General features: G+C 35.8%; 1 protein-coding gene across 2 annotated transcripts; it reads left to right on the top strand.

Annotated features, from left to right (window-relative positions):
* Positions 1-22,310, top strand: AFM (afamin). 2 transcript variants are annotated; one of them, XM_033214464.1, is made up of 15 exons: positions 2-177; positions 2,220-2,268; positions 2,543-2,675; positions 4,353-4,564; positions 5,446-5,578; positions 6,200-6,297; positions 7,035-7,164; positions 10,279-10,493; positions 13,690-13,822; positions 15,966-16,063; positions 17,422-17,554; positions 18,310-18,533; positions 20,100-20,232; positions 21,352-21,412; positions 22,173-22,310. In XM_033214464.1, exons 1-14 carry the CDS (start codon positions 90-92, stop codon positions 21,370-21,372), a joined length of 1,800 nt encoding a protein of 599 aa, XP_033070355.1. In that variant the 5' UTR covers positions 2-89; the 3' UTR covers positions 21,373-21,412; positions 22,173-22,310. The 2 variants fall into 2 exon arrangements, with proteins under 2 accessions (XP_033070356.1, XP_033070355.1); XM_033214465.1 differs by lacking the exons at positions 21,352-21,412; positions 22,173-22,310 and having other exon boundaries at positions 1-177; positions 18,488-18,533.
* Positions 22,311-23,033: the final 723 nt, after the last annotated feature.

The following is a 23,033-nucleotide window of genomic DNA, read 5'->3' as shown; positions in this document are numbered from 1 at the left end:
CTTTTTTACTGGTAATGTGAAAGAATAATATAAAAACTTGATTTTCCTCAACAACATTACTTTCTTTTGTAAATGTGGTTTCTAGAAAGATGAAACAATTAAAACTTACAGGTTTTATTTTTTTATTGTGTTTTTTGACTGAATCCCTAACTCTGCCCACACAACCTCAGGATGTAGGTAAGAAATTTATTTGTATATCAGCTAAAGAATGACCAGTTAGGATGTCTATTTTTAAAATTTTGTTTTCTTTCAAGTTAATTCTTTACTTGCTTTTTTCACCCTCTCACTAATTTACATACACTAACCAGTTATCCAAAACTAACCTTTTCAGAATTTTTATTTTGATGGTAATTTTTATATTACCAAGTCAATATGAAGAAACTGTTGTCACATCTGAAAAATAATCAGCAGTCTATGACAGGACAGAAAGTGTTGCTGGGAGACACATTTGGATTTTAATAATGGTATTTTTTGCAAATATGTATAGTTTATGGTAACAGTGGAACAATAGATGTGAACTGGGATTTTTCTGGAACCTTCGGTTGTCCATCATATTTCCCAACTATATCTTTAGGGAATGCAGAATCTACTTCCTCATTCAAATGTACAGTTTGAACATCCCTCCTGAGCCTGGCCAAGGCCATCTCAGTTTGGAGGAAAGGATGACTTTTTATATTTCTTCCATCCAAAGGGGAAATATTTTGAACCTCATCTGTCTAGAGGAGGTGTCTTTTTCTAGTCCTTTTGGCCTAGAAGGAGCTCTTTTCTTTGACTTGAACAAACATGCCTTAAGCTTGGCAGTGGCCCTGAAGGCATGGGTTGCGTCTTTCTCAATTTGATATGCCCCTACAATACCAGCTAGTGAGACAGGCTTGAAGAGTGGTCATTTTTGAGTTTTCCTGCTCCTTTTCCTTTGTAACAACCTGTTTCAAAATCTTGACTTTTTGCCTCTTTAATATCTTTTGTATCTATATTTTCCTTTTCATTTCCCTTACTCCTACCAAAATTTCGATCTTGTTGATTTCTCAGTGTGACAGTTGCAAAGTCTCCTATGGCCTTCTTACTTTGTCTCATCCACCCTTCTTTTGCCCATTTATTTGACAAATAGTTCTTTCTTACCTTTTCTATTTGTCAGGCACTGTGGAAAATTCCATGACATTAGATATACCACTACCTGACTTGTATTTATTAGTGTATAGAAATGATCAGATTACTATCCTATATAAACATTTTCCACGTCTTCCAAATGAAGCCCACACTCCTCAGCTTTATATGCAAGACTCCTAAAATCTGCACCCAGGTCCTTTCTATCCTAGGTCCCATTATTTATCTTTGTGACCCACTTTCTCATCAAAACAGATTGACTTTCCCTAAGTACTTCTCAACATTTCTTACCTTAATGCTTTTATTCACATCATTCTCTCTCCACACAGACAGACAGGGTTTTTCATTTTTCTGTTATTCCAATCTCTTACATTTACTGATGTTCAACTCATATGTCACTCCTCCTATAATCCTTTTATTTCTTTCTTTCTCACCCAGGATTCATAAAACAGTCCCAAATTAATCACATTCTAAATTAGATTATTGTCACATGCACAAGTAACTTTGCTTAGGAACCTAATGTCAAGGGGAGATATTTTAGTCATTGTTAATTGTTTCATAGGGTCCAGCGCAACACTTTGCAAAAAATAAATATAGTTTATGTGAACAAACATAAATATGCTCCAATTAGCATATACTCATTGGGAGGGAATCCATAATTTTAGGTGGATCTGGAGATAACCTACATAGCTATGACGGATTAGTGCTATAAACTATGCTGACCGCCAGCATGCTACAACATCTCTCATCAGGCTCTGTTATGGCATTGTATCACCCATTAGTTAATCTTCTTATCACTTCTCTAGTCATAAATGATAGACATTTAACATGATAATGTATTTGACATTTCTATCTGGGGAGCCGTCAATGGCAAATTTAAAGTCTAGTCAGATTAAGATTTATTTAGATCAATTCAATTTAGTAAATATTTCTTGAACACAATAAAGGTTTCTTATTTTGTTCATATGACTTACTTGTTTCTTGTTAAATATGCAAAATTATCTCCTGTCATCAGTGGTCTATTTTGTATTTTATACATTTAAATGTCATGTATAGTTTTTATTTGAAAAATGTTAGAAAACCATGTTATGTAATACCCTATTCTTGCTTTTCAGATAACTTCAACAGCACTCAAAAATTTATAGAAGAGAATGTTGAATACATGTGAGTTTTGCTAAGTACTTTTTGATGATGATTTTCAAAATAATGATATATTTTGGAAATGTTAATGCTTCTCAAAAGTAATGTAACTAAACAGAAACCATATCCAAGAAGACAAATTTAATTATAAAATTCAGGCAAAGCCTGAAGTTGTAAAATTTATAGCCATTACAGTAGATAACTTCCTGAGGCCAGTCAGGATGTTCCTGTGACTTTTTTTGGCCATACATGGAAGCTCTGCAACTGATCTTTGTATACCCCATGTGAACTCTTGCAGCACCATCATTGCATTTGCTCAGTATGTTCAGGAAGCGACCTTTGAAGAAATGGAAAAACTAGTGAAAGACATGGTAGAATACAAAGACAGATGTAAGGCTGACAAGACGCTCCCAGACTGTTCAAAATTACCTGTAAGTAAATTGCCTGTGTTACTTTTCCTTTTTTCTTTTCTTTCTCCTCCTCCTCCTCCTCCTCCTCCTCCTCCTCCTCCTCCTTCCTCTTCCTCTTCCTCTTCTTCTTCCTCTTTTTTTTTGAGACAGAGCCTCACTCTGTCACCCAGACTGGAGTGCAGTGGGGTAATCTTGGCTCACTGCAACTTCTGCCTCCTGGTTCAAGCAATTCTCATGCCCCAGCCTCCCAAGTAGCTGATCACAGGCATGCACTACCAAGCCCAACTAATTTTTTTTTTTGTATTTTTAGTAGACACGGGGTTTTGCACGTTTCCAGGCTGGTCTCAAACTCCTGACCCCAAGTGATCCTCCCACCTTGGCCTCCCAAAGTATTGGGATTGCTGGCATGAGCCACCATGCCCAGCCAATTGCTTGTGTTTCTTAAACACACAAGATTATTTGCCCAACACTGCGATAATCTCTGGCTTGAAAATATGAAATGAAAGATGTTCTGTGCACAGCATTTTCATTTTGCTTAATTTTGGTGTTTAGAACAGGGTACTTTCCTCGGGAAAGATAATAATTCTGTATCTTGATACACAGAAGGAGTTTGCTGTTTATTTGCAGTATGTATACAGTATGCCCTATATATCCAGGCAGAGGAGGAAGCCATAGCCTGAAAATTCATATGAAAGTACATAGGTACCCTTCTTAGCTGCCTCTCTTAATATGTATTCTATTGTGACATTCCTTTTCTGGGCCTCCTCCAAGAAGAGTCACCATCTGCATCTCCAAAAAACTACTGCTAAACACCACTTCTAAACACTCTACAATACATTAACATACCAGCATGTCATTGCCTTGGGAGATGAGTAGAAAATCCTGGTGGAAGGGAAATGTAGGCAGCAAGGGAAGAGTAAGAGGTTAAAATGTCTTTTGATAGATAGAGGGACAAAGATTCTGAAAGTGCAGGATGGTTGTCAAGGGTTTGGGTAAAGATACTTTGATTTGGCAGACCTGTAGTCCCAGCTATTTAGGACACTTTGGCTGGAGGATCACTTGAGCCCAGGAGTTCAAATCTAGCCTGCACAACATATCAAGACCCATTCCAAAGAAGAAGGAAAAGGAGAAGAAGAAGAAAAGAAGAAGAAGAAAAGAAGAAGAAGAAGAAGAAGAAGAAGAAGAAGAGAAGAAGAAGAAGAAGAAGAAGGGGAGGAGGAGGAGGAGGAGGAGGTGGGGGAGAAGGAGAAGAAGAAAGGAGAGGAGAGGAGAAGAGGAAGAAGAAGAAGAAGAAGAAGAAGGGGAGGAGGAGGAGGAGGAGGAGGAGGTGGGGGGAAGGAGAAGAAGAAAGGAGAGGAGAGGAGAAGAGGAAGAAGAAGAAGAAGAAGAAGAAGGGGAGGAGGAGGAGGAGAAGAAGAAGAAGGGGAGGAGGAGGAGGAGAAGAAGAAAGGAGAGGAGAGGAGAAGAGGAAGAAGAAGAAGAAGAAGAAGAAGAAGAAGAAGAAGAAGAAGAAGAAGAAAAAGAGGAGGAGTGGGAGGAGAAAGGGGAAGGCAAGGGGAAGGGGCAGGAGAGGAGCAGGAGAAAGAGAAGGAGCTCTGTTGGTAATGGTGGGAAAATTATTCATTGCGGTTTCTTAGCGAGTACAGAAGCTTTACTTTACCATGACTAAAAATTGTCCTTTTCTTCTCTGTTGTATAGAATAATGTTTTACAGGAAAAAATATGTGCTATGGAGGGGTTGCCACAAAAGCATAATTTTTCACACTGCTGCAGTAAGGTTGGCGATGAAAGAAGACGCTGTTTCTTCTATAACAAGAAAGCTGATGTGGGATTTCTGCCTCCTTTCCCTACCCTGGATCCTGAAGAGAAATGCCAGTCTTATAAAAGTAACAGAGAATCCCTTCTAAATCAGTAAGTTTAATCTTAGTAAAAAATGATCCAATTGAAGAATTAGTCTTAGGATGAATCTAATACCTATCTCAGATAAATATGGCTGGGTTCATTAATTTATTGATTGATTGTTTCATTAATTCAAAACATACTGTGTCAGATACTGTGCTCATTGTTTAGGATATAACTATCATCAAGATATGGACCCTGCTTACAAGACCCTTATATTAATGAATTGTATCTTCTAATTGGCAAGTCCTAGAGGAGAGGTGTGTGCCTGGTGTTAAATTGGTAGGATGCACAGTGGAGGAAATAATAGACTCTTCCCAAGGGGAAGTTGCAGTTTTCACCTCAGGCAGACATTCAATTATGGGATGTTTAGCAAAACATTTGTTTTTAGTATAGTGCAGTCATTGCAGAAGCAGAGACTTTTTCTGGAAGGTTGGTATGCTCCTTGAAATCTAAATCTAAATCACAAATTTATCTGAACAAAAGTAAACAGGACCCCTGAATCTCAGATAGAGTGTGTATAGATAGCTGTTCTTTGAATATGGAAGAGAGAACTGCTGACCAGCTGGTAGCATGTGGATGGAAGGAGAATAGCCACAGCTCAGTGTTTGGGATTAGAATTGCAATCATCATTCCTACTTTGGAGTTAGCAACTTCAGTAAGGACTTCAAAGGACTCTTATCGGGAACTGGATAATGCTGCCTTATATTGAAGTTTTCTATAACTGGAAACCTTTCTTCCTTCTACCTTGTTTTACAACTTGCTCTTCTTATCTCTTTCTGTTTTTTCTTTTCCTTCTCATCTTACCCTCCCTTCACTTCCCTTGTCTACATTCATTGCTTTCCTGTTTCTTCCCTTGCCCCGCTTCTCTCTCTTTTTCATTTTTTTAATAGTTTTCTATATGAAGTTGCCAGAAGGAACCCATTTGTCTTCGCTCCTACACTTCTAATTGTTGCTGCTCATTTTGAGGAGGTGGCTAAATCATGTTGTGAAGAACAGAACAAAGTCAACTGCTTTCAAACAAGGGTGGGTATAGCATTTGTTTCATGAAGAGGATAAGAAATCACTCAATACCACAGATCCAGACCCTGACTTATATTATAGCAAAAGGCTTGCTTACCATATATGATGTTCTCTTGTCATATTCAGTGATTTTCAAACCATTGGTCACCAGGTTCTGATCTAAATATTCTTTTTACCTGAGACTCCCTAAAGACAGTCAGTCATTTCCAGGTTCTCTCTATTGGCTTTGCTTTCTTTGTAAATTGGAAGGAAGCCTTCGTGAGTGAATGTCGAGGGTGAAGGATAACATTTTATCTTTTATCTTTGACAATTTGTAGTCTGTTGACTACAAATAACATGGAATAATCTCAATAGAGATGGCCAAGCTCACAGCATGCTGACCCACCAAGGCAGCACTATGCACCTTTTTACCAAGTGCAATTAATCATCAGGAAGACTGGTCCTACCTTTGTGATGTGCCATAAGTGCATATTTCTTTTAATAATGTGTTTACTGAAACAAAAATCCTGTAGATTTTCTGTCTCTGAACAAATTTTGTAATAGTTTGAATGAAATGTGACTAAAAAATAAGGGAATAGTGAGATTTTGCTATTGTTTCAAAAGAATTTTCTCTTTCTTCTTCAGGCAATACCTGTCATACAATATTTAAAATCATTTTCTTCTTATCAAAAACATGTCTGTGGGGCACTTTTGAAATTTGGAACCAAAGTTGTACACTTTATGTGAGTTTTATACTATATATCTTGTCTCTGCTTGCATTTGTACCCAGGGCCTTTGGGGTGAGTCTGAGCCTATTTGGATAGCTCAGGACCAGGACATTAGGTCGAGATGAGAAAAGTTTTGGGAGGTGGAGAGACCCAAAAGAGAATGGTGGCTGTATCTGAGACATATTTAGGCTAATTGGGAATCTGAACTGGTCTGGGAGTTTCAAACCAGGGTTTTAAAACCCACAAGTACTTTAGAAATAATTCATCCCTTGGTCTTTGACTTTAACAATGAGGAGACAGCCTTACAAAGATAAATTTTATCTCTAGTGCTTACCCTAATCAACTAGTAATGGGGGCTAAGGCAATGTCTTGAGAAAAATTTTGAGATTTCAAGTGGATCAGCAGGAAAGAGTTCTGTCATGAATAATCTATGCCTGCCATGAACTCACAATAGGAAGTGGTGGCCTTACGCAGCATGTCTTGCTATAATAATTATGGAAGATAGCACACCTCTCAGTTTTTTTTTGCTCACATCCAGGACTTTGGGGTTCTTAAAATATCACTCTAAGATTTTCAAAGTGATCATGTGGGCTGTGCACCAACTATTTGATAATGACTTCTATAAAAATAACAACAACAACAACAATGGTGGCAATACTTTTTGGAGCTATTCATATCATATTAGCAAATTACTCCCACTTGTTCTACTTGCTGTTCAAATTATTTTTGTGGTTTATCAATTCTGTTTCCAGATATATTGCGGTACTCAGTCAAAAATTCCCCAAGATTGAATTTAAGGAGCTTATTTCTCTCATAGAAGATATTTCTTCCAACTATGATGGATGCTGTGAAGGGGATGTTGTGCAGTGCATCCGTGATACGGTAAATATTCTCTAAAACCAAGTTAAAATGATAATTTTTGGCAACTATCTTTTTTTATTTTCAAGTTGCCCTGATGTGTGGTTACTTTGCCCCAATGAAATCAGAATATGATTTCACTTTTGAATGACAACATAAAATGAAATATAAATTTTTTTATAAATAAACCTTTGGGATTTTTTATATTTGGAATTTTTAAAGATTACTCAGCAGATTGTATATTGTATGGCTAAATGTCTTGATGTAAAACTTCAGGAATTTCAAATTTTTCAAAGTTCATTTAGTCCAGATTGAAGTTTTCTCTTACATTATAAATCCTCTTTTAGATAGGTTAGAAACAAATAGTAAAGTTCAAGAAATGACTAGTTATCATTATGTTTTTAAGAGCTGATTTCCCTGAGCTTCCTTAGGCTATTCAGGTATAGTCTTTCCAAATAAGCGGATACATTAATTTAACTTTTCCCTTTCTCTTTCGGTTCCCTTTTTCTACCTTCTTTCTTCCCTTTTCCTGTCCCCTCCTTTTCTCCTTTCCTTTCCTTCCACTTTCCCTTTCCTTTCCTGCCTTTAACTGACAATTAAAAATTGTATATTCTCATGGTATACATGATATATATATGTGTGTGTACTATATATATCACAATATATATGTATCTATATTAATGTATACATACACACACATTGTAGAATGTCTAAATCCAACTATTTAAGATATGCATTACCTCACTTACTTTTTTTTGTGGTGAGAATACTCCAAATCTTAGCAATTTTAAAGTACTGAATATAGTGGTATGAAGTCATCATTGAGTCACTATGATGTACAAGAGATCTCTTGAATGTATTCCTTCTGTCTAAATGAAATTTTGTGTCCTTTAACCAACATTTCCCCAATCCCCAGCCTCTGGAAACCTTTAAAGTGAATTTCCAAGGAAAAGTATTGGTACGAATATTGTTGGTATAGTTTGAATTGTTCATGCATTCTGTTCTCACTCATAAGTGGGAGTTGAACAATGAGAACACATGGACAAAGGGAGGGGACCAACACACACCGGGGCATGTTGGGTTGAGGTTGGGTGGTGAAGGGAGAGCATCAAAATAGCTCATGCATGGGGGGCTTCAAACCTAGGTGACGAGTTGCTAAGTGCAGCAAACCACCATGGCACACGTATACCTATGTAACAAGCCTGCACATTCTGAACATCTGTACATGTATCCTGGAACTTAAAGTGAAAAAAAATTGTTCATGCATTCAAAAGTAATATAATTTTATTAAAAAAAAAACCTGAGTATGATAGCTTGCACCTGTAATTGCAGCCACCCAGGACTCAGGAAGCTAAGGAGGGAGGCTTGCTTGAGTCAGGAGTCCGAGAATACAGTACAGTGAGCTATAATCCCAACACCCTTGGCAATAGAATGAGACCTCATTTTAAAAAAAAAAGAAACAAAGAAAGAAAAAGAAAGAAAGAAAAAAGAAGGAAAGAAGGAAAGAAAGAAAGAAAAAAGAAGGAAAGAAGGAAAGAAAGAAAAAGAAGAAAGAAAGAAAAAGAAGAAAGAAGGAAAGAAAGAAAGAAAAAAGAAGGAAAGAAGGAAAGAAAGAAAAGAAAAAAGAAAGAAAGAAAAAAAGAAAGAAAGAAAGAAAGAAAGAGAGAGAAAGAAAGAAAGAAAGAAAGAAAGAAAAAGATTAGACTTTTAGGCTCACAGTGATGATAGCATGTCAATTCAATAACTTGAATTTTAGGGTATTGAGAAATGTTTATTTCAAGCAATGGACAACAAATGTTCCCAATAATTATTTTTGTTCCTAACTGTACCCAAGTTAAAGCAATCTCTTTTGTGTTTTATTTTTGTATTGCTTGATTGTTCATGGTGATGTAGGTTTTATAATGTGAAATCTAAGATACTGAATTCGGATATAATTATAGGTTTTCTGTAAAATTTGAGACTGAGATTAAGGGATTATGTCTCAAATTTCCTTCTTTTTAATGTCTTTCTGGAGAAATAAGAGGAACTGAATTACAGTTAACTGAAAATAGAAGTAACTTCTCAGATAATAAGAGATACTTTGCCTAGAACAATGATGGCATTACATGAGATGTAAATGTCTTTTTGAAGATTGGCTTCCTGGTTCTGTGTGGTTTGTTGGAAACGTGGTGCCAATGCCCATTTTATTTTTTACCTCAGTTCTGAGCTTCATCTTATTCCTTATCCTCCATGTTCACCAGAAGATTCCAGTCAGTGGAAACAGCTTGAGTAAAGTCATAAAGGCCTGAAATAGTCTAGTGTGTTGCTGTAACTCAACATAATTCAAGAGGGAACGCAACAGAGAGTGGAAATACTGTGCAGTCTCATTTGAGAGTCTGGAAGGGCCCAGATCAGCTTTTTAAAATTATTCAACTAATGTGTAAATAAGATAACCCCACCCCCTCTCTAATTCCCAACTCTTATGTAGAGGTTAGAACTGGGGCAAAGGGTAGGGATGGGGACACAGTAAAGTTTTCTATTTGAGCCGTATTTGCTAACCTGAACAGTTTCAAATGAATGATATCCATTAGAAAATGATATCCGTTAGAAAATGATACCATGAGTGGAATAGTTTCTTATATTTGATGAATCGTCTTCTGGTAGTTGCTGCAGTTCATTCGCTTGTCATTCTTTCATTCACTTATCAAATATTTACTGAGTTTTTGCCATGTGCTTGGCCACAAGGGAAGACCAGGATTATAGGTATTATAGTAACACATCTTTGGTGGCCTCCACTGAAAGCACAGGTGGACTCTTATGGAAAAGAAACAACATTTAGAATATAAGATGTCAATATATCAGTGTAGGAAGGTTATTTAAAAGACTAATGCTTAATAATGGATGTGAACCTATAGTAGAGCCTATTTTTAAATAATTATATCATCTTAAATCCTGAGAAGTTTCAATGTAAACCTTCATGTGCATTAAGTAAATCCAAAATTTAATTTAAATAAATATTATCTATCAAATTAACTGATGAAGTGATTCCAGATGCTGTGATCATGACTGGTTTTGCATGCCATCATTCCATAATGGAAGAAAACCCAGCCTTGAAGAAATTTTGAAAGTAAAATAATCTCTCATTCTTATTTGGTACAGAGCAAGGTTATGAACCATATTTGTTCAAAACAAGATTCTATCTCCAGCAAAATCAAAGAGTGCTGTGAAAAGAAAATACCAGAGCGTGGCCAGTGCATAATTAACTCAAATAAAGATGATAGACCAAAGGATTTATCTCTAAGAGAAGCAAAATTTACTGACAGTGAAAATGTGTGTCAAGAACGAGATGCTGACCCAGACACCTTCTTTGCGAAGTAATATAACTCTTTATTGAATTTATAAGGAAAACAGAAAGAAACTTGTAAGATTTGACTTATGCTGCTAATTTAGGTGGAAGGACATGGTACCATTTATTTCACTAGGTATCATATAATTTTTAAAAAATCATGTGTATAGACTATAGTTTTCAGGTAATTTTAAGAAAAAACAGCTGTATTATTAAAATAATGGCTAGCGTTTGTTGAGCAGTTAATATGTGCCAGGCATGGCACTATATACCTCATACAGATTAACTATTTTAATTCTTACAGCAATCATGTAAAATAAGTACAATTTCTCCCAGTTTTTCAAATGAGCAAGCTGAGATACAATGAAGTGAATTGTTCAGATGCACAACCAAAAAGTGACAGAATAAGAACTGGACTCCAGGAAGCCTGGCCTAACAAGTTGCGGGCTTAACTGCTATACTATGCCACCTACAACGCTTAAGGGGAAGACTAGTGAACTTGGAGCCACAGGGACTGTATTTCAGTTCTGGTTGAGTCGCTGGGAGAAGTTAATCTTTCTGAGCTTTTCTTTGGTCATATATAAAATTCATATAAGAATACTAATTCATCTGTAATCCCAGCTACTCGGGAGGCTGAGGCAGAGAATTGCTTGAACCTGGGAGGCAGAGGCTGCTGTGAGCCGAGATCACGCCACTGCACTCTGCACTCCAGCCTGGGTGACAGAGTGAGACTGTCTAAAACACATATATATATATATATATATTAATTTGAAGTTTATTAGTAATGTAATATAATCCAAGGACTTCACTGGTTTTTTTTGTTGTTGTTGTTTGTTTGTTTGTTTGTTTATCCCCAGGAAGCCTTCATCTATAGAGAGTATAAAGTGAGAAGAGACAGACATAGATAAATAAGTGTGAAAAATGTTCTTTTATTTCTGATAGCATCCTGTTCTAGGTAATGCAGGGGAACGGAAAAAGAAATGGTCAGTTGTATATGGGGACCCTGGAATGGCTTGATAGGGAAGTAGTACTTGAAGAAATTTTGGTAATCTAAATAGAGAAGGTAAAGCATGAATTAAAGTATATAAGGTTTGGTGTATATTGCTGTGAGTAGGGCATCTGCAGTGAGAGACCAGCACGGTGAGAGGAAGGTGGGGCCAGATCATGCAGGCATGCTAAGAAATGGGATGCCACTGAATGGTTTTCATGAAAGAATAAGGAAGGAAAAAATCACTTTCAGTTTTTAGACACTTCATTTGGAGAAAATCCCAGTTTGGGACTTGGATAACTGGGTAGGTAGTTTTCCCATTCAATGTGAAAAAGCAGCAGGTTTTGTGAGAAACATAATATGTTTAAGAATGAGCACATTGACTTTGAGGTGCCAGTAGAATAAATAATTGGGACTATCAAGAGATAATTTTGTATGTGAACCTGTAGCTCTGGAAGGGAATCTGGCTTGAAATCTCGGACATAACAACAGCTAATGCTTACTGAATAGTTACTAAATTTTAAGTGCTTCTCATCTGCTAACCAACCAAATTTTCAAAACAACCCTCTGAGGTTAGGATACTTTTATAATCTTTATTTTTCAGGTAATAAAGCAGGCACAGAGAGGTTAAGTAACTTACCCAAAGTCACACATGTGGTGCAGCCAGGATTCAAATGCAAGCAGTGTGGCTCCAAATTCCTGGTCTTATAACTACTATCCTCTATGGCTTCTCACGGTTGTGGATATTAAATCAAATTCAATTAAACGAAATGATAGATTGTATCTGACATGTGTTTGACAGATAAAAGCCATTTTTATAATCATCACTATTACACTAAAAAGTGTTTGAAACATGGGAAGAAATGATAGAGTAACAGTGAGCATGCCAAGTCAGAGTCCTCACTGTTTTAAGGTAGAATCTTTCTGCATGTGAACATTTCAGGCAGGTCCTCAGTGGCTTCTCCAGTCTAGAGTAGCTTCCAGGGATTTTTCTTCGCAGCATTTTGAGACATGTTTTTAGGGGTGTGTGTGTGTGTGTGTGTTTCCTCCCCGAGAAGAAGTCCATGATTTACATCAGATATTAATTAAGAGGAGCCCTGATTCTCTGAAAGTTAAGCACCACTGCCATGGGATATGGGAATATATCTCACAAATGGAATTGAAAAAGCAAATGGAAGCTGGAGAGATGGTGTCAGAAAAATCAAGATTAATCAAGAAGGTCAAACCCTGAAAAAAATGGGGGGGAGGGGATGAAAAGACTTACCTGGTCATGAAAAACTAGTGAGGTATTGCTCTTACAAAACATGAAAGATCTTAACTTACTGTGAATGAATAGATGATTCTTTTTTATGAAGACTATAAATAGCCCAGCTGAGGTACTTAGAAATGACATCTCTGTTTTGAGAAAAGTTAGCTTGGTTAAAAAAAGGAATGGAGTAATCGGACTTAGGGTCAAATTTTATATCTGCCATTAATAGGAAGGTGCTTAACCAGTCTGTGATTTAGTTTCTTCAGCTGTAAAATAGTTCGCATCTTGAGGACTAAGTGAAGTGAAATGAGAAAGTGTTTATAAAGTTCAGGAAGCACATCTATATCTGTTATGCCCAAAGTTTGATCCAGTGCCTAGCACCTACTAAGGGCTTAATAACTGTTAGCCTTGTTCCTCTCTTTCTTCCCAAATCACACCCACCTATGCTTTTGAAGTCTTTGACAGAGGATTTGGAAGCCACTGCCGGTGATTTGGAGCTGAAGGGGTAAACACTCCCATATTTGACAAGCGACAGGATGGAGTAATGGGCAAAGCTTGCTCCCTGTCTGTCACGAAGACCACATTGTGGGTGGGAAGGAAGCCATATTCCCAGCATCCCAAGTTGGAAATCCGAATGCATTTTCAAACATAATTCTATGCAATATGTATTTTTTAAAGTATATTCACAATATATTCTTTCCGATGTTTTATGGATTAAATCATTCTAATAATTAGTTCCAAATAACTCTACTAATTCTCTCTTCTCAAAAAACATTGTTAATCTAAAATGTACCATGGAAGAGAACTTTTGTAAAATGATCTTCTATAGCCACAATGTCCTGCTAAATTACTCTGTGACCAAACCAGAGGAGAAAATTAGCTTTTGAAAGTAGAGGCAGCATTAGGTCTGACTGGATTACAAAATAGTGGAATTGGGTTTTTTGCTCTTTCTCTAATTTCTAATACACAAAATTTTACACATTGCAGGTTTACTTTTGAATATTCAAGGAGACATCCAGACTTGTCTATACCAGGACTTTTAAGAATTGTTCAAATATACAAAGATCTTCTGAGAAATTGCTGCAACACAGAAAACCCTCCAGGTTGTTACCGTTATGCGGTAGGTTCCATCGTTGTAGGTTCAGAAAATCAAAACAGAACAACTATAAAACACTTAAAAATTGATATCAGAATTTTGCTCCAGTCCAGGGGGTAGAAAATGTAAGTGGTTAATCTGAGTCTACTGTAGACTCAGCCTAAGATCATCGGGAAGGCCAATGTCATCTATTTGGCTGATGCATAATGTTTTGGACTACTAATCCAATGTGTTAATTCAAAAAATTCTTCCCATTAAACATTTTAAATTTACATTTTTATTTATGTGTTCTGTATTTTATTAAGCCATATTGGCTATTACATGATTTCAAAAGTAATGATTGCTGTAGATGACTAGGAAAGTATGCTGTATTTTATTAAGCCATATTGGATTCTTTATGATTTCAAAAGTAATGATTGATTGTTGTTGATTATTAGGAAAGCACCAAAGGTTACAAAAAACCCTTTTCTGATTCTCCCACCAGGAAATAGCTATAATTAACATTTTTATTCAATCTTCAGTACATATATGTATATATACGTGTATTTTTAAAAATTGGCATAATTTCTAGAAAATGTTTGGACCAGTTTTTTTATTTGGTATCATAGGAAACTTTTTGTTGTTGTTGTTGTTGTTGTTATAAATTGGGCTTCCTTGGTTTCCTGCTATTTGCCACAAAGTGAGAGGCTTAAACCAACAAAATATATTTTCTCACAAGAGGCCAGAAGCCTGAAATGAGTCTCATGGGGCTAACATCAAGTGTCAGAAGGGCTATGTTCCCTCTAGGGAAGCTAGTCCTTGACTCTTCCTGTGTCTAGTATAGAAAACTTTTTATGTCGTTAAACAGACTTTAAATGATGGTATCCCACCATAATTATGTAATTGATGTAACTGATTTCCTACTGTGTGTTTGACATTTTGGATGTTTACTTAGGGTGTTTTTCATTTTGTAAATGACCCTGAAATGAACATCTCCTTCCACTTATCTTTATTAATATTTATGACATTTTTCTTAGGATGGATTATCAGAAGGAAAATTATTGGGTCAAATATATATGAACTTTTAAAAAACATTTGATACAAATTGTTGAGTTACTGTCTAGAAAGTTTCAATGTCACTTTTACCAACATTGCACTTGGAAATTAACTTTGCTAGATTTATATGTAAATAACAGTGGTTGTGTTTTTAAAAAACCTTTATTTGATTTTTAAATGATGTTAAATTTTCTATGAAAACACATTTTCTATGAAAAATCTGTTCATGTTTACTACCCATTTTCCTGTTGAAATGAGTGTTTTCCATAAAAATTCATATGTATTTCTTATTTATTATAGAAATTAATAATCTGACATTTTTGATTTATTTATCATTCCTTTGATATGTGCTACTTTTGCTTTATCAAAACTTTTTTTTCGCTTGCCACAAACACCAGTTTATACCCATTCAAATTTGAGCAATGGAATAAGACTTGGGTCCCTGCTCTGTAACTGTCCCTGATCAGGTAGTCTATTTCTGATCCTTAAATTAATCATAGCACTAGAAAATTCTTTCTTTTCATGGAGATACAATTTGCTCCACAATAGCCATCCACTGGTGTTTAGTTCTCTCTCTGGTGGCCACTCAGAAGATGTCCAATTTTATGCCACGTGAGAGATAGTCCATCAAATATCTGAAGAAAACTGTTGGAGGTTTTAAGTTCCAAATCTAAACAATGAAAAAATCATAAAGAGCAACATGATTTAAAATGTTCTGTAACAACACTTACTAGCTAGGGCATTCTGGGTAAGTAACTTAATTTCACAAGGCCAGTTGCCTTTATTTAAAAATGGAGATAACAACTGCTTTGGCCACTTCAAAGTGAGAATTGAATGTCATTATGTCAACATACAATTTAAATTCTATTTTGTTATTTGGAAGACTCTGAAATATGTACAAGATGATAATAAAAAATTTGGAATTTTAAATTTAGCAAGAAATTTATTTTTATATATGTAACTAAAAAAATTAAGTTCTTGCACACACATGTAAAAAGTGTCCTGAATTTAGTGTAATAATGAGAGTTTGAAAATACCATAGAAATAAGAAATGCTATTCTACACATTGATGTAACGCTTATGGTTAAATTTTAGATAAAATATTTGTAACCGTGATTATTCTTATTTTCAGGAAGACAAATTCAATGAGACAACTGAGAAAAGCCTTAAGATGATACAACAAGAATGTAAACATTTCCAGAATTTGGGGAAGGATGGTTTGACATACCAGTAGGTTGTTTCACAAGTGGACTAACGCTTGCCACTAGAATTAAATACATAATCCCTCAAAGTGTAAAAAAGTTACCTCTCAAGTTTTTCAATTATGGTCAGTTCATAAACTCTTGGAAGAATTTTTTTTTTTGAAGTCAAGAATGCCTGTTGAACTGTCACATTAATCTTTTACCAGCAGTGAAGCTAAAAATAAAAGAAATACAGGATTCTGGAGACACTGATTCTCTAATGCTTTGTTTCTGTTTGACATTGACTTTCTCACTGCCAATCGAGAATCCCTGGATTCTCACCTATTTGAAAGTGGGACATTGCGTATTTCAGGTCGTTACAGTTTCTTTGGGGAAGAGATGGTTTGCGTTGCCTTGCCTTAAGGCTATCTTAACTGAGTTTATAGAAGTTACTCTGGATGTGCTTAACACTTTAGTATTTAGTTTTTTAGTGCTCTTGTAAGCATGTGTGAATAATATATAGTTTGGGTTTTTTCAATTATTATGCCAATGTATTTTATTATCATTATTATTGTTGTTATTATTATTATTGCTATATATTTTTGTGACAGGGTCTCTCTGTCACCCAGGCTGGAGTGCAGTGGTGTGATCTAGCTCACTGCAATCTCTGCCTCACAACTCAAGTGATCTTCCCATGTCAGCCTCCCAAATAGCTAGGGCTACAGACGCGAGCCACCATGCCTGGCTGATGTTTGTATTTTTTGGTAGAGACGGGGTTTTGCCATGTTTCACAGGCTGGTCTTGAACTTCTGAGCTCAAGCAATCCAACCCTTGGGAATTGCTGAGATTACAGGCGTGAGCCTCTGCACCTGGCCTCATGCTAATGTATTATTTATTGAAACTAAACATCTTTAAATGAAAATAAGACACAGTTAAAAAAATCTGACTTTACTATTTCTACAATTTGGTGTTAGCTGACAATTCAAACTTAGTTCGTTAAAAATCTTAGTTTCCTTCATCTCAGATTATCCTTTTACAACATATATTGATTAAATTTTCTCTTTAAAATATTTTATAATGATGCAAATGATTTTAAGCAGGATTTTAGATACTAGCCAATGTATTTGCTGTCAAGGAGGTTCTGTACTCAAAGATAACACAGGGAGGTAAATCTAAGAGTTTCTGAGACATCCATGAAATTAGAAAAGAAGCTAAAATAGATATAGGAAGCAGGGTGCAGGAAAACAGGAAGTGAAGACATATTTCTCTATTTTACAAGAGAGCTGAGGTTTATGTTGCACCTATATTGGTTGTCCCTAGCCTTGAAGGGTCTGGGCTTCAGCAATAATTCAAGGCAAAATGGGTATCTGCTTTCGTTCAGAACCAAATAGACAAATGTTCTTTCAGGTACCTTATCAGACTCACGAAGATAGCTCCCCAGCTCTCCTCTGAAGAACTGGTCTCTCTTGGTGAGAAAATGGTGACAGCTTTCACTACTTGCTGCACACTGAGTGAAGAGTTTGCCTGTGTTGATAATTTGGTGAGCATGGCCTGTGTACCAGACTATTCTTTTTTTTTTTTTAAAAAAGAGAATATTTGCACTCATTGATTTACCGTGATTATCTATATTACTTTCTTCATTTTTTAAATATTGTTAAGCATAAATTGTCAAGTTTTCCTTTTGGCTCACTTTGTGAAAACCCTAAGAAGTAAAAGAGAATGCCTTAAATATTTTTGGAGAGTACTTCAAATTCTCTTTCTTATTTCTTCATTATAGTAGAAGGGATTTGTTAGGACAAATGATTTAGGAATCATAATATTGTTTCAAAAAGATACAGGAAAATTTATAATTTTAAGTAAGGTTACAGATTCTTCCTCTTGGCCCAATTGCTTCATCCAGCAACCGGGCATTGAATACATCTCTTTAGGGTTGGGGTGGAGAGTACCTTGAGGGAGATTCTGGGAGGGGAAGAAACCCAAGGATTACAGTGTTTGATTGCCCCTTTCAGTTGGCTGTTTGCAGCTGTCTGTTTGCAATTGAAAGTTTGTTTATATGTTACCAAGAAATTAATTTGTAGGCATCTAAATTGTTATGGCTTGGATTTTGGTCATAATGCCATTTAGGATCCCATTTTCTACTTTTATTTGTACATAGTGATATGTCATGAGTGCGTGTGTTTTATGAGTGAGGTTAACAGTGATCTTAGAACGATCTAACTATTCATCTAACCATACTTTTAGAAATTCCATCCAAGTTTTAAGATCATATCTGAGTTGCAATTCTTGTTGGTACAGGTAGATTTAGTTCTTGGAGAGTTATGTGGAGTAAATGAAAATCGAACTATCAACCCTGCTGTGGACCATTGTTGTAAAACAAACTTTGCCTTCAGAAGGCCCTGCTTTGAGAGTTTGAAAGCTGATAAAACATATGTGCCTCCACCTTTCTCTCAAGATTTATTTACCTTTCATGCAGACATGTGTCAATCTCAGAATGAGGAGCTTCAGAGGAAGACAGACAGGTACAATCCCTTCCATTCCTGTTTTTCTTCAGTTTGCAGACACACCATGTAGTAGTGAGAAGGTTTATGTAGTGGATATGTGTTTTTCATATCACAATCCTGTTCCTTCCACCAAATTGTCCAGTCTCTTCTATTTGGAAAAATACCAGCGCTTTTTTTTTTTTTGCCTTTGTTCATATCTAGCTTGTCTTTTCATTTGAAAGAGACTCGGAGTGTCCAAGTCTAACATCACCTTTTAAAAGGTTACAGCAGCCAGCCAAAAGGCTCACAGGCTGACTGATAATGAATTTCATTTCCTTGAGAGAATGTCCAGAGAATATCACTTAATGTTTACAAAGGAGAGGCCCAAAGGGACAGGAAGTTTACTTTCGTTTTCTCAACAAATGCTTTAAAATGCCAATAAATTAAACTTAGTTTTCTGGATTCAGACAGAGTCTGCCTAATGTGTAGTGGAGACTACACAATATACAGCTACCAAATATGAGGAACTGGAGGTTGTTTTGGACATGAATTTTCTAGAAAGATCAGATGTAGTCATGTATACCATAATACTTGGCATAATAAAGGCCTAATATATGTTTTCATTTTTAGATAGAATAATACTTACTCTTATTATGTGCAATATTCATACATTCACAGTGTAATTCACTCTTGTATTTTCCAGCCCATTCTATTCTAGTCTGGTCTATTTTATTCTTTTTAACTATCCTGTTTTCATTTTAAAAATGAAAGTGAGAAAATGCAAACTTTTGTTAATTCTTAGATCTAAGGATGGGCACATGTGACTTATTACATTATCCTTTTCACTTTGGTGCATGAAAATTTTATTACTTAAAATAATTACTCTAAAAATTTACTCTAAAATGTACTTTTAAGGCATCAATGGGTTGCCACCTGAAGTTTGGAATTCTATAAGTTAGTGAAATACTGGAATTCCAGAAGTTACTAGAAATTAAGGAAATTACTATTGTCTATGGCTGCTGTCACTTAGTTGTGATAGCTCATTTTTAAAAAATTGCTCCTTTGACATCATTTTTTAACTGACATATAATAGTTATACATATTTTGGGGGTACATGTGATATTTTGATAACTGCATAAACGTGTAATGATAAAGTCCGGGTAATTGGAATATCCGTAATCTAAAACATTTATCTTTTCTTTGTTTTGGGAACATTATAATTCTTCTCTTCTAGCTACTTTGAAGTATACAATAAATTACTGTTAACTATAATTTTCCTACTGTACTATTGAACACTAGAACTTATTACTTCTAACTGTATTTTTGTACCCCTTAACCAACTTCTCTTCGTCCTTCTCTTCCTCCTTGTTAATACTTTTTGTATAATTTTTTGTGTGACAAAACCCTTCAAAGAATGTTACTGTGGAAACCATTCTCTAAATTTAATAGGAAAGTTTCAGAAGGCCCATTCAAAGTGGGATATTTCAACTCTTTACCCTCACCCAAGCTGAGACTCAAGACATGATTTCGAAACAAGCATTTTGGAGTAGAGATGCTTCAGAAAGAAATCGTTAATTAATTCCATTTGACATCTTTTGGCTACAGGTTTCTTGTCAACGTAGTGAAGCTGAAGCATGAACTCACAGATGAGGAGCTGCAGTCTTTGCTTACAAATTTGACAAATGCAGTGGAGAAGTGCTGCAAAGCAGAGAGTCCTGAAGTCTGCTTTAATGAAGAGGTAGTTTTATTTCTTTTCTACTGAAATTCAACTGGTATTCCCGGTCAAATAAAACCAAACAGAACCCTGTAGGACTCTGCTTCCTCTCTGCAGTGTCTACCAGGACTACATTTGAGAGCACAATTGCTACACAACTAATATGGAGACATCTCTGAAATACACTTTGAGCAGTGTCTCCTTAGCACAGATAAAGCTATCAGGAAGACCTGGGTTGTAACCCCGGTAGTCTTGTGAGTCATGCAACTTAAACTGAGTGGCAGTTAACTATCTGTAAATGAAGATAGTAATAATTATTCCTGAATTACACCTTTGGTTCTTATTTTTTGGTTTTGAACCACTTAATAAGACAGAATCAAAGCGACTTGCAAAGGAAATCATAAGCAACTCCAAATGGAGTGGAGCAGGAACGGCATTAGAAAGTGAAATCTTTCAGGAATGGCTCTCTCACTTTCCCAGGCCTTGTACTAACATCCTGCAGTTGAGAATAATGAGGGAGTGGAGGGTAAGGGTAGTCAGGGAGAAAAGGGAGAAATGTCCCTTGCTTGCCCTCACTCCAGTGAAGGTAGTCTGTAGCCATTTGCTCTGGTGTGAACCTCAGCAACCTGTGAATGTTAGCCCCAATGGATGGCTCCATGGAAATACCTGTTCACTGTTTTCCAACTTTATTTCTCACTATTTCGTCTCTAGGAACACTCACTCCACTCCAAGCTCACAATTCATGTAAATTCACAGGCACACACACTCACACGCATCATTCATTCTGGTTGTGAGCCATCTACTTTTCTGAGTGACAGTTTGTGGAAATTTTTTTGGGGGTAAATATTATTAGTTTAAAAAATATACTTAATTTTAAGTAGAGGGTATTAATCAATATCTAGCATTTATCTGAGTGAGTGTGTACATTAGTGCCATGTAAAGGAAAGGATGAATTTACTGGCAGTTGTAAAGAGCCGTTTGGTGTCTATTTCTTCACTAGAAGAAAGAATGTTTACTGTTTCCCTATACAATGTGGGAATGATTTAATTTTCTTCAAAATTCAGGGAAACATGCTTATCTAAATTTAAATTAGTGTCTTAAATTTTTCTTCCTATGTGTTTTTATTTCCATCCCTCACCTCAGAGTCCAAAAATTGGCAACTGAAGTCAGCTGCTGGAGATATGTAAAGTAAAAAGCACCAAAGGTAATACCCTCTGCCTCAATCAAATGTCAAATGTATTTGTGGTTTATTTGGTCTCCCTACCTTTTCTCCCTCACGCTTCATTGCCTATTTCTGGTTCACCCTACATGAACCAGAAATAGACATGTAGCTAACAGACTCTGATATTGTTTCTGTGTTTTTCTGGGTATCAGCCACTCCTTACAGTGTGGCAATGCTGCATTTGTGCTAGCCCTTCTCTTGCTGTTCAACTAGTTTTCTAGATAGCCAAGAGGCGCTTAAGTCCTCTGCCTTCCTACTAAGGTATTCAGCTGTCTTGACCACAAAGGAGAGATGATGGAACCTCTGAATGTTGACAGAAAGAAGAGGGGTAACTCCCTGGGGACTGAGGTGGGCAGACAGGCTTCAGTGACCCTTTCCAATAATCTTTTAAGAATATTGCTTTACTGAGATATGATTGATATACAAACTAAGGGTATTGCTACAGCATTTACATAAACAAAAACTGATGTTTGTGATTTCCAAGATGTATAAAGATGCTTGCTCTTTTGTGGCTTATGTAAGACTTGAAACACAAACTTTAGCAACAAAATGTTGCATAGATATAGGAATTATATACAGTGTCAGTGAAGAGAGGCCTGGACCTCAACAGAAGGTGGGTCAGGATCTACAAGGGGCAAAACACAGTTACCATTAATAGTTTTTTCAAACATTTGACTTTCTATCACCCATGTTTTAACATTTCATTTTTTTTGATGCATGAAATACTATTTTTTCTTTCCAGGGATAACCAATTTACAGGCTTCCTATCTGTGTGGTGATGAATCTCATTTCCTGAGAACAGAGTAAAAGGATTTTTCTGCAACTGTCGCCTGAAATCGTATATTGCAGCAAGCAATAAACACAAAATTTTGTAAAGTTATTTTTCAGACTGATGTCATAAATCAACCTAATCACAAAATTAAGCAATCATGATTCATTCATTTCATCAGCATCTTTTGCTCATATGGCTGCACCATTCCCTACTCCATGAAAGTTGGAAGTCTGAATAGCAACTGCGTAGGCACAGTGCGCTAAGATGTCCTTGCCACGACTGGAAAGAAAACTGAGAATTTGGGGCATGAAACTTTACTGCTACAACTACTGCTACTACTAGTAGATGACATTGAATGTTTTCAATGTACCAAACATTGTTCTAGCTAGTTTTCATGCATTATTTCATTTAATCTAATAACTCTACGAGTAGGTATTATTTTCATTTACATTTTACAAACAGGAAATCTAAGGCTTGGGGAGATAAACTAATGTGTTCAATGTGATGTGACCGGTAATTGGCAGAACCAGGGTTTGAATTTAGGTTCTCTTATTCTAGAATTATATATATATAGATGTATGTATGTATATAACATATACATTATATATTATGTAATAATAATGCAATATATAATATATAATACTATATAATATATTATATTACTATAATACATTATACATATCTAATATTATATATTATATTATATAATACATAACAATATATAGTTCTAGAATTACATATATATTATATGTTTTATAATTTCAACTTTTATTTTAGATATAGAGGGTGCATGTACATGTTTGTTACATGTGTATATTGCATAATGATGAG

Source organism: Trachypithecus francoisi, unplaced genomic scaffold, assembly GCF_009764315.1.
Source record: "Trachypithecus francoisi isolate TF-2019V2 unplaced genomic scaffold, Tfra_2.0 Lachesis_group1, whole genome shotgun sequence".
Lineage (NCBI taxonomy): Eukaryota > Metazoa > Chordata > Mammalia > Primates > Cercopithecidae > Trachypithecus > Trachypithecus francoisi.
The sequence above is the reverse complement of the archived record's forward strand: the minus strand, read 5'-3'. Positions and strand labels throughout refer to the sequence as shown.

Bases quoted from the DNA above. Each gene is read 5' to 3' on its own strand.
- AFM (XM_033214464.1), top strand. From the start codon at position 90: ATGAAACAATTAAAACTTACAGGTTTTATTTTTTTATTGTGTTTTTTG. The intron at 178-2,219 runs GTAAGAAATTTA...CTTGCTTTTCAG, and splicing joins CACACAACCTCAGGATGTAG to ATAACTTCAACAGCACTCAA. The intron at 17,555-18,309 runs GTGAGCATGGCC...TTGTTGGTACAG, and splicing joins TTGCCTGTGTTGATAATTTG to GTAGATTTAGTTCTTGGAGA.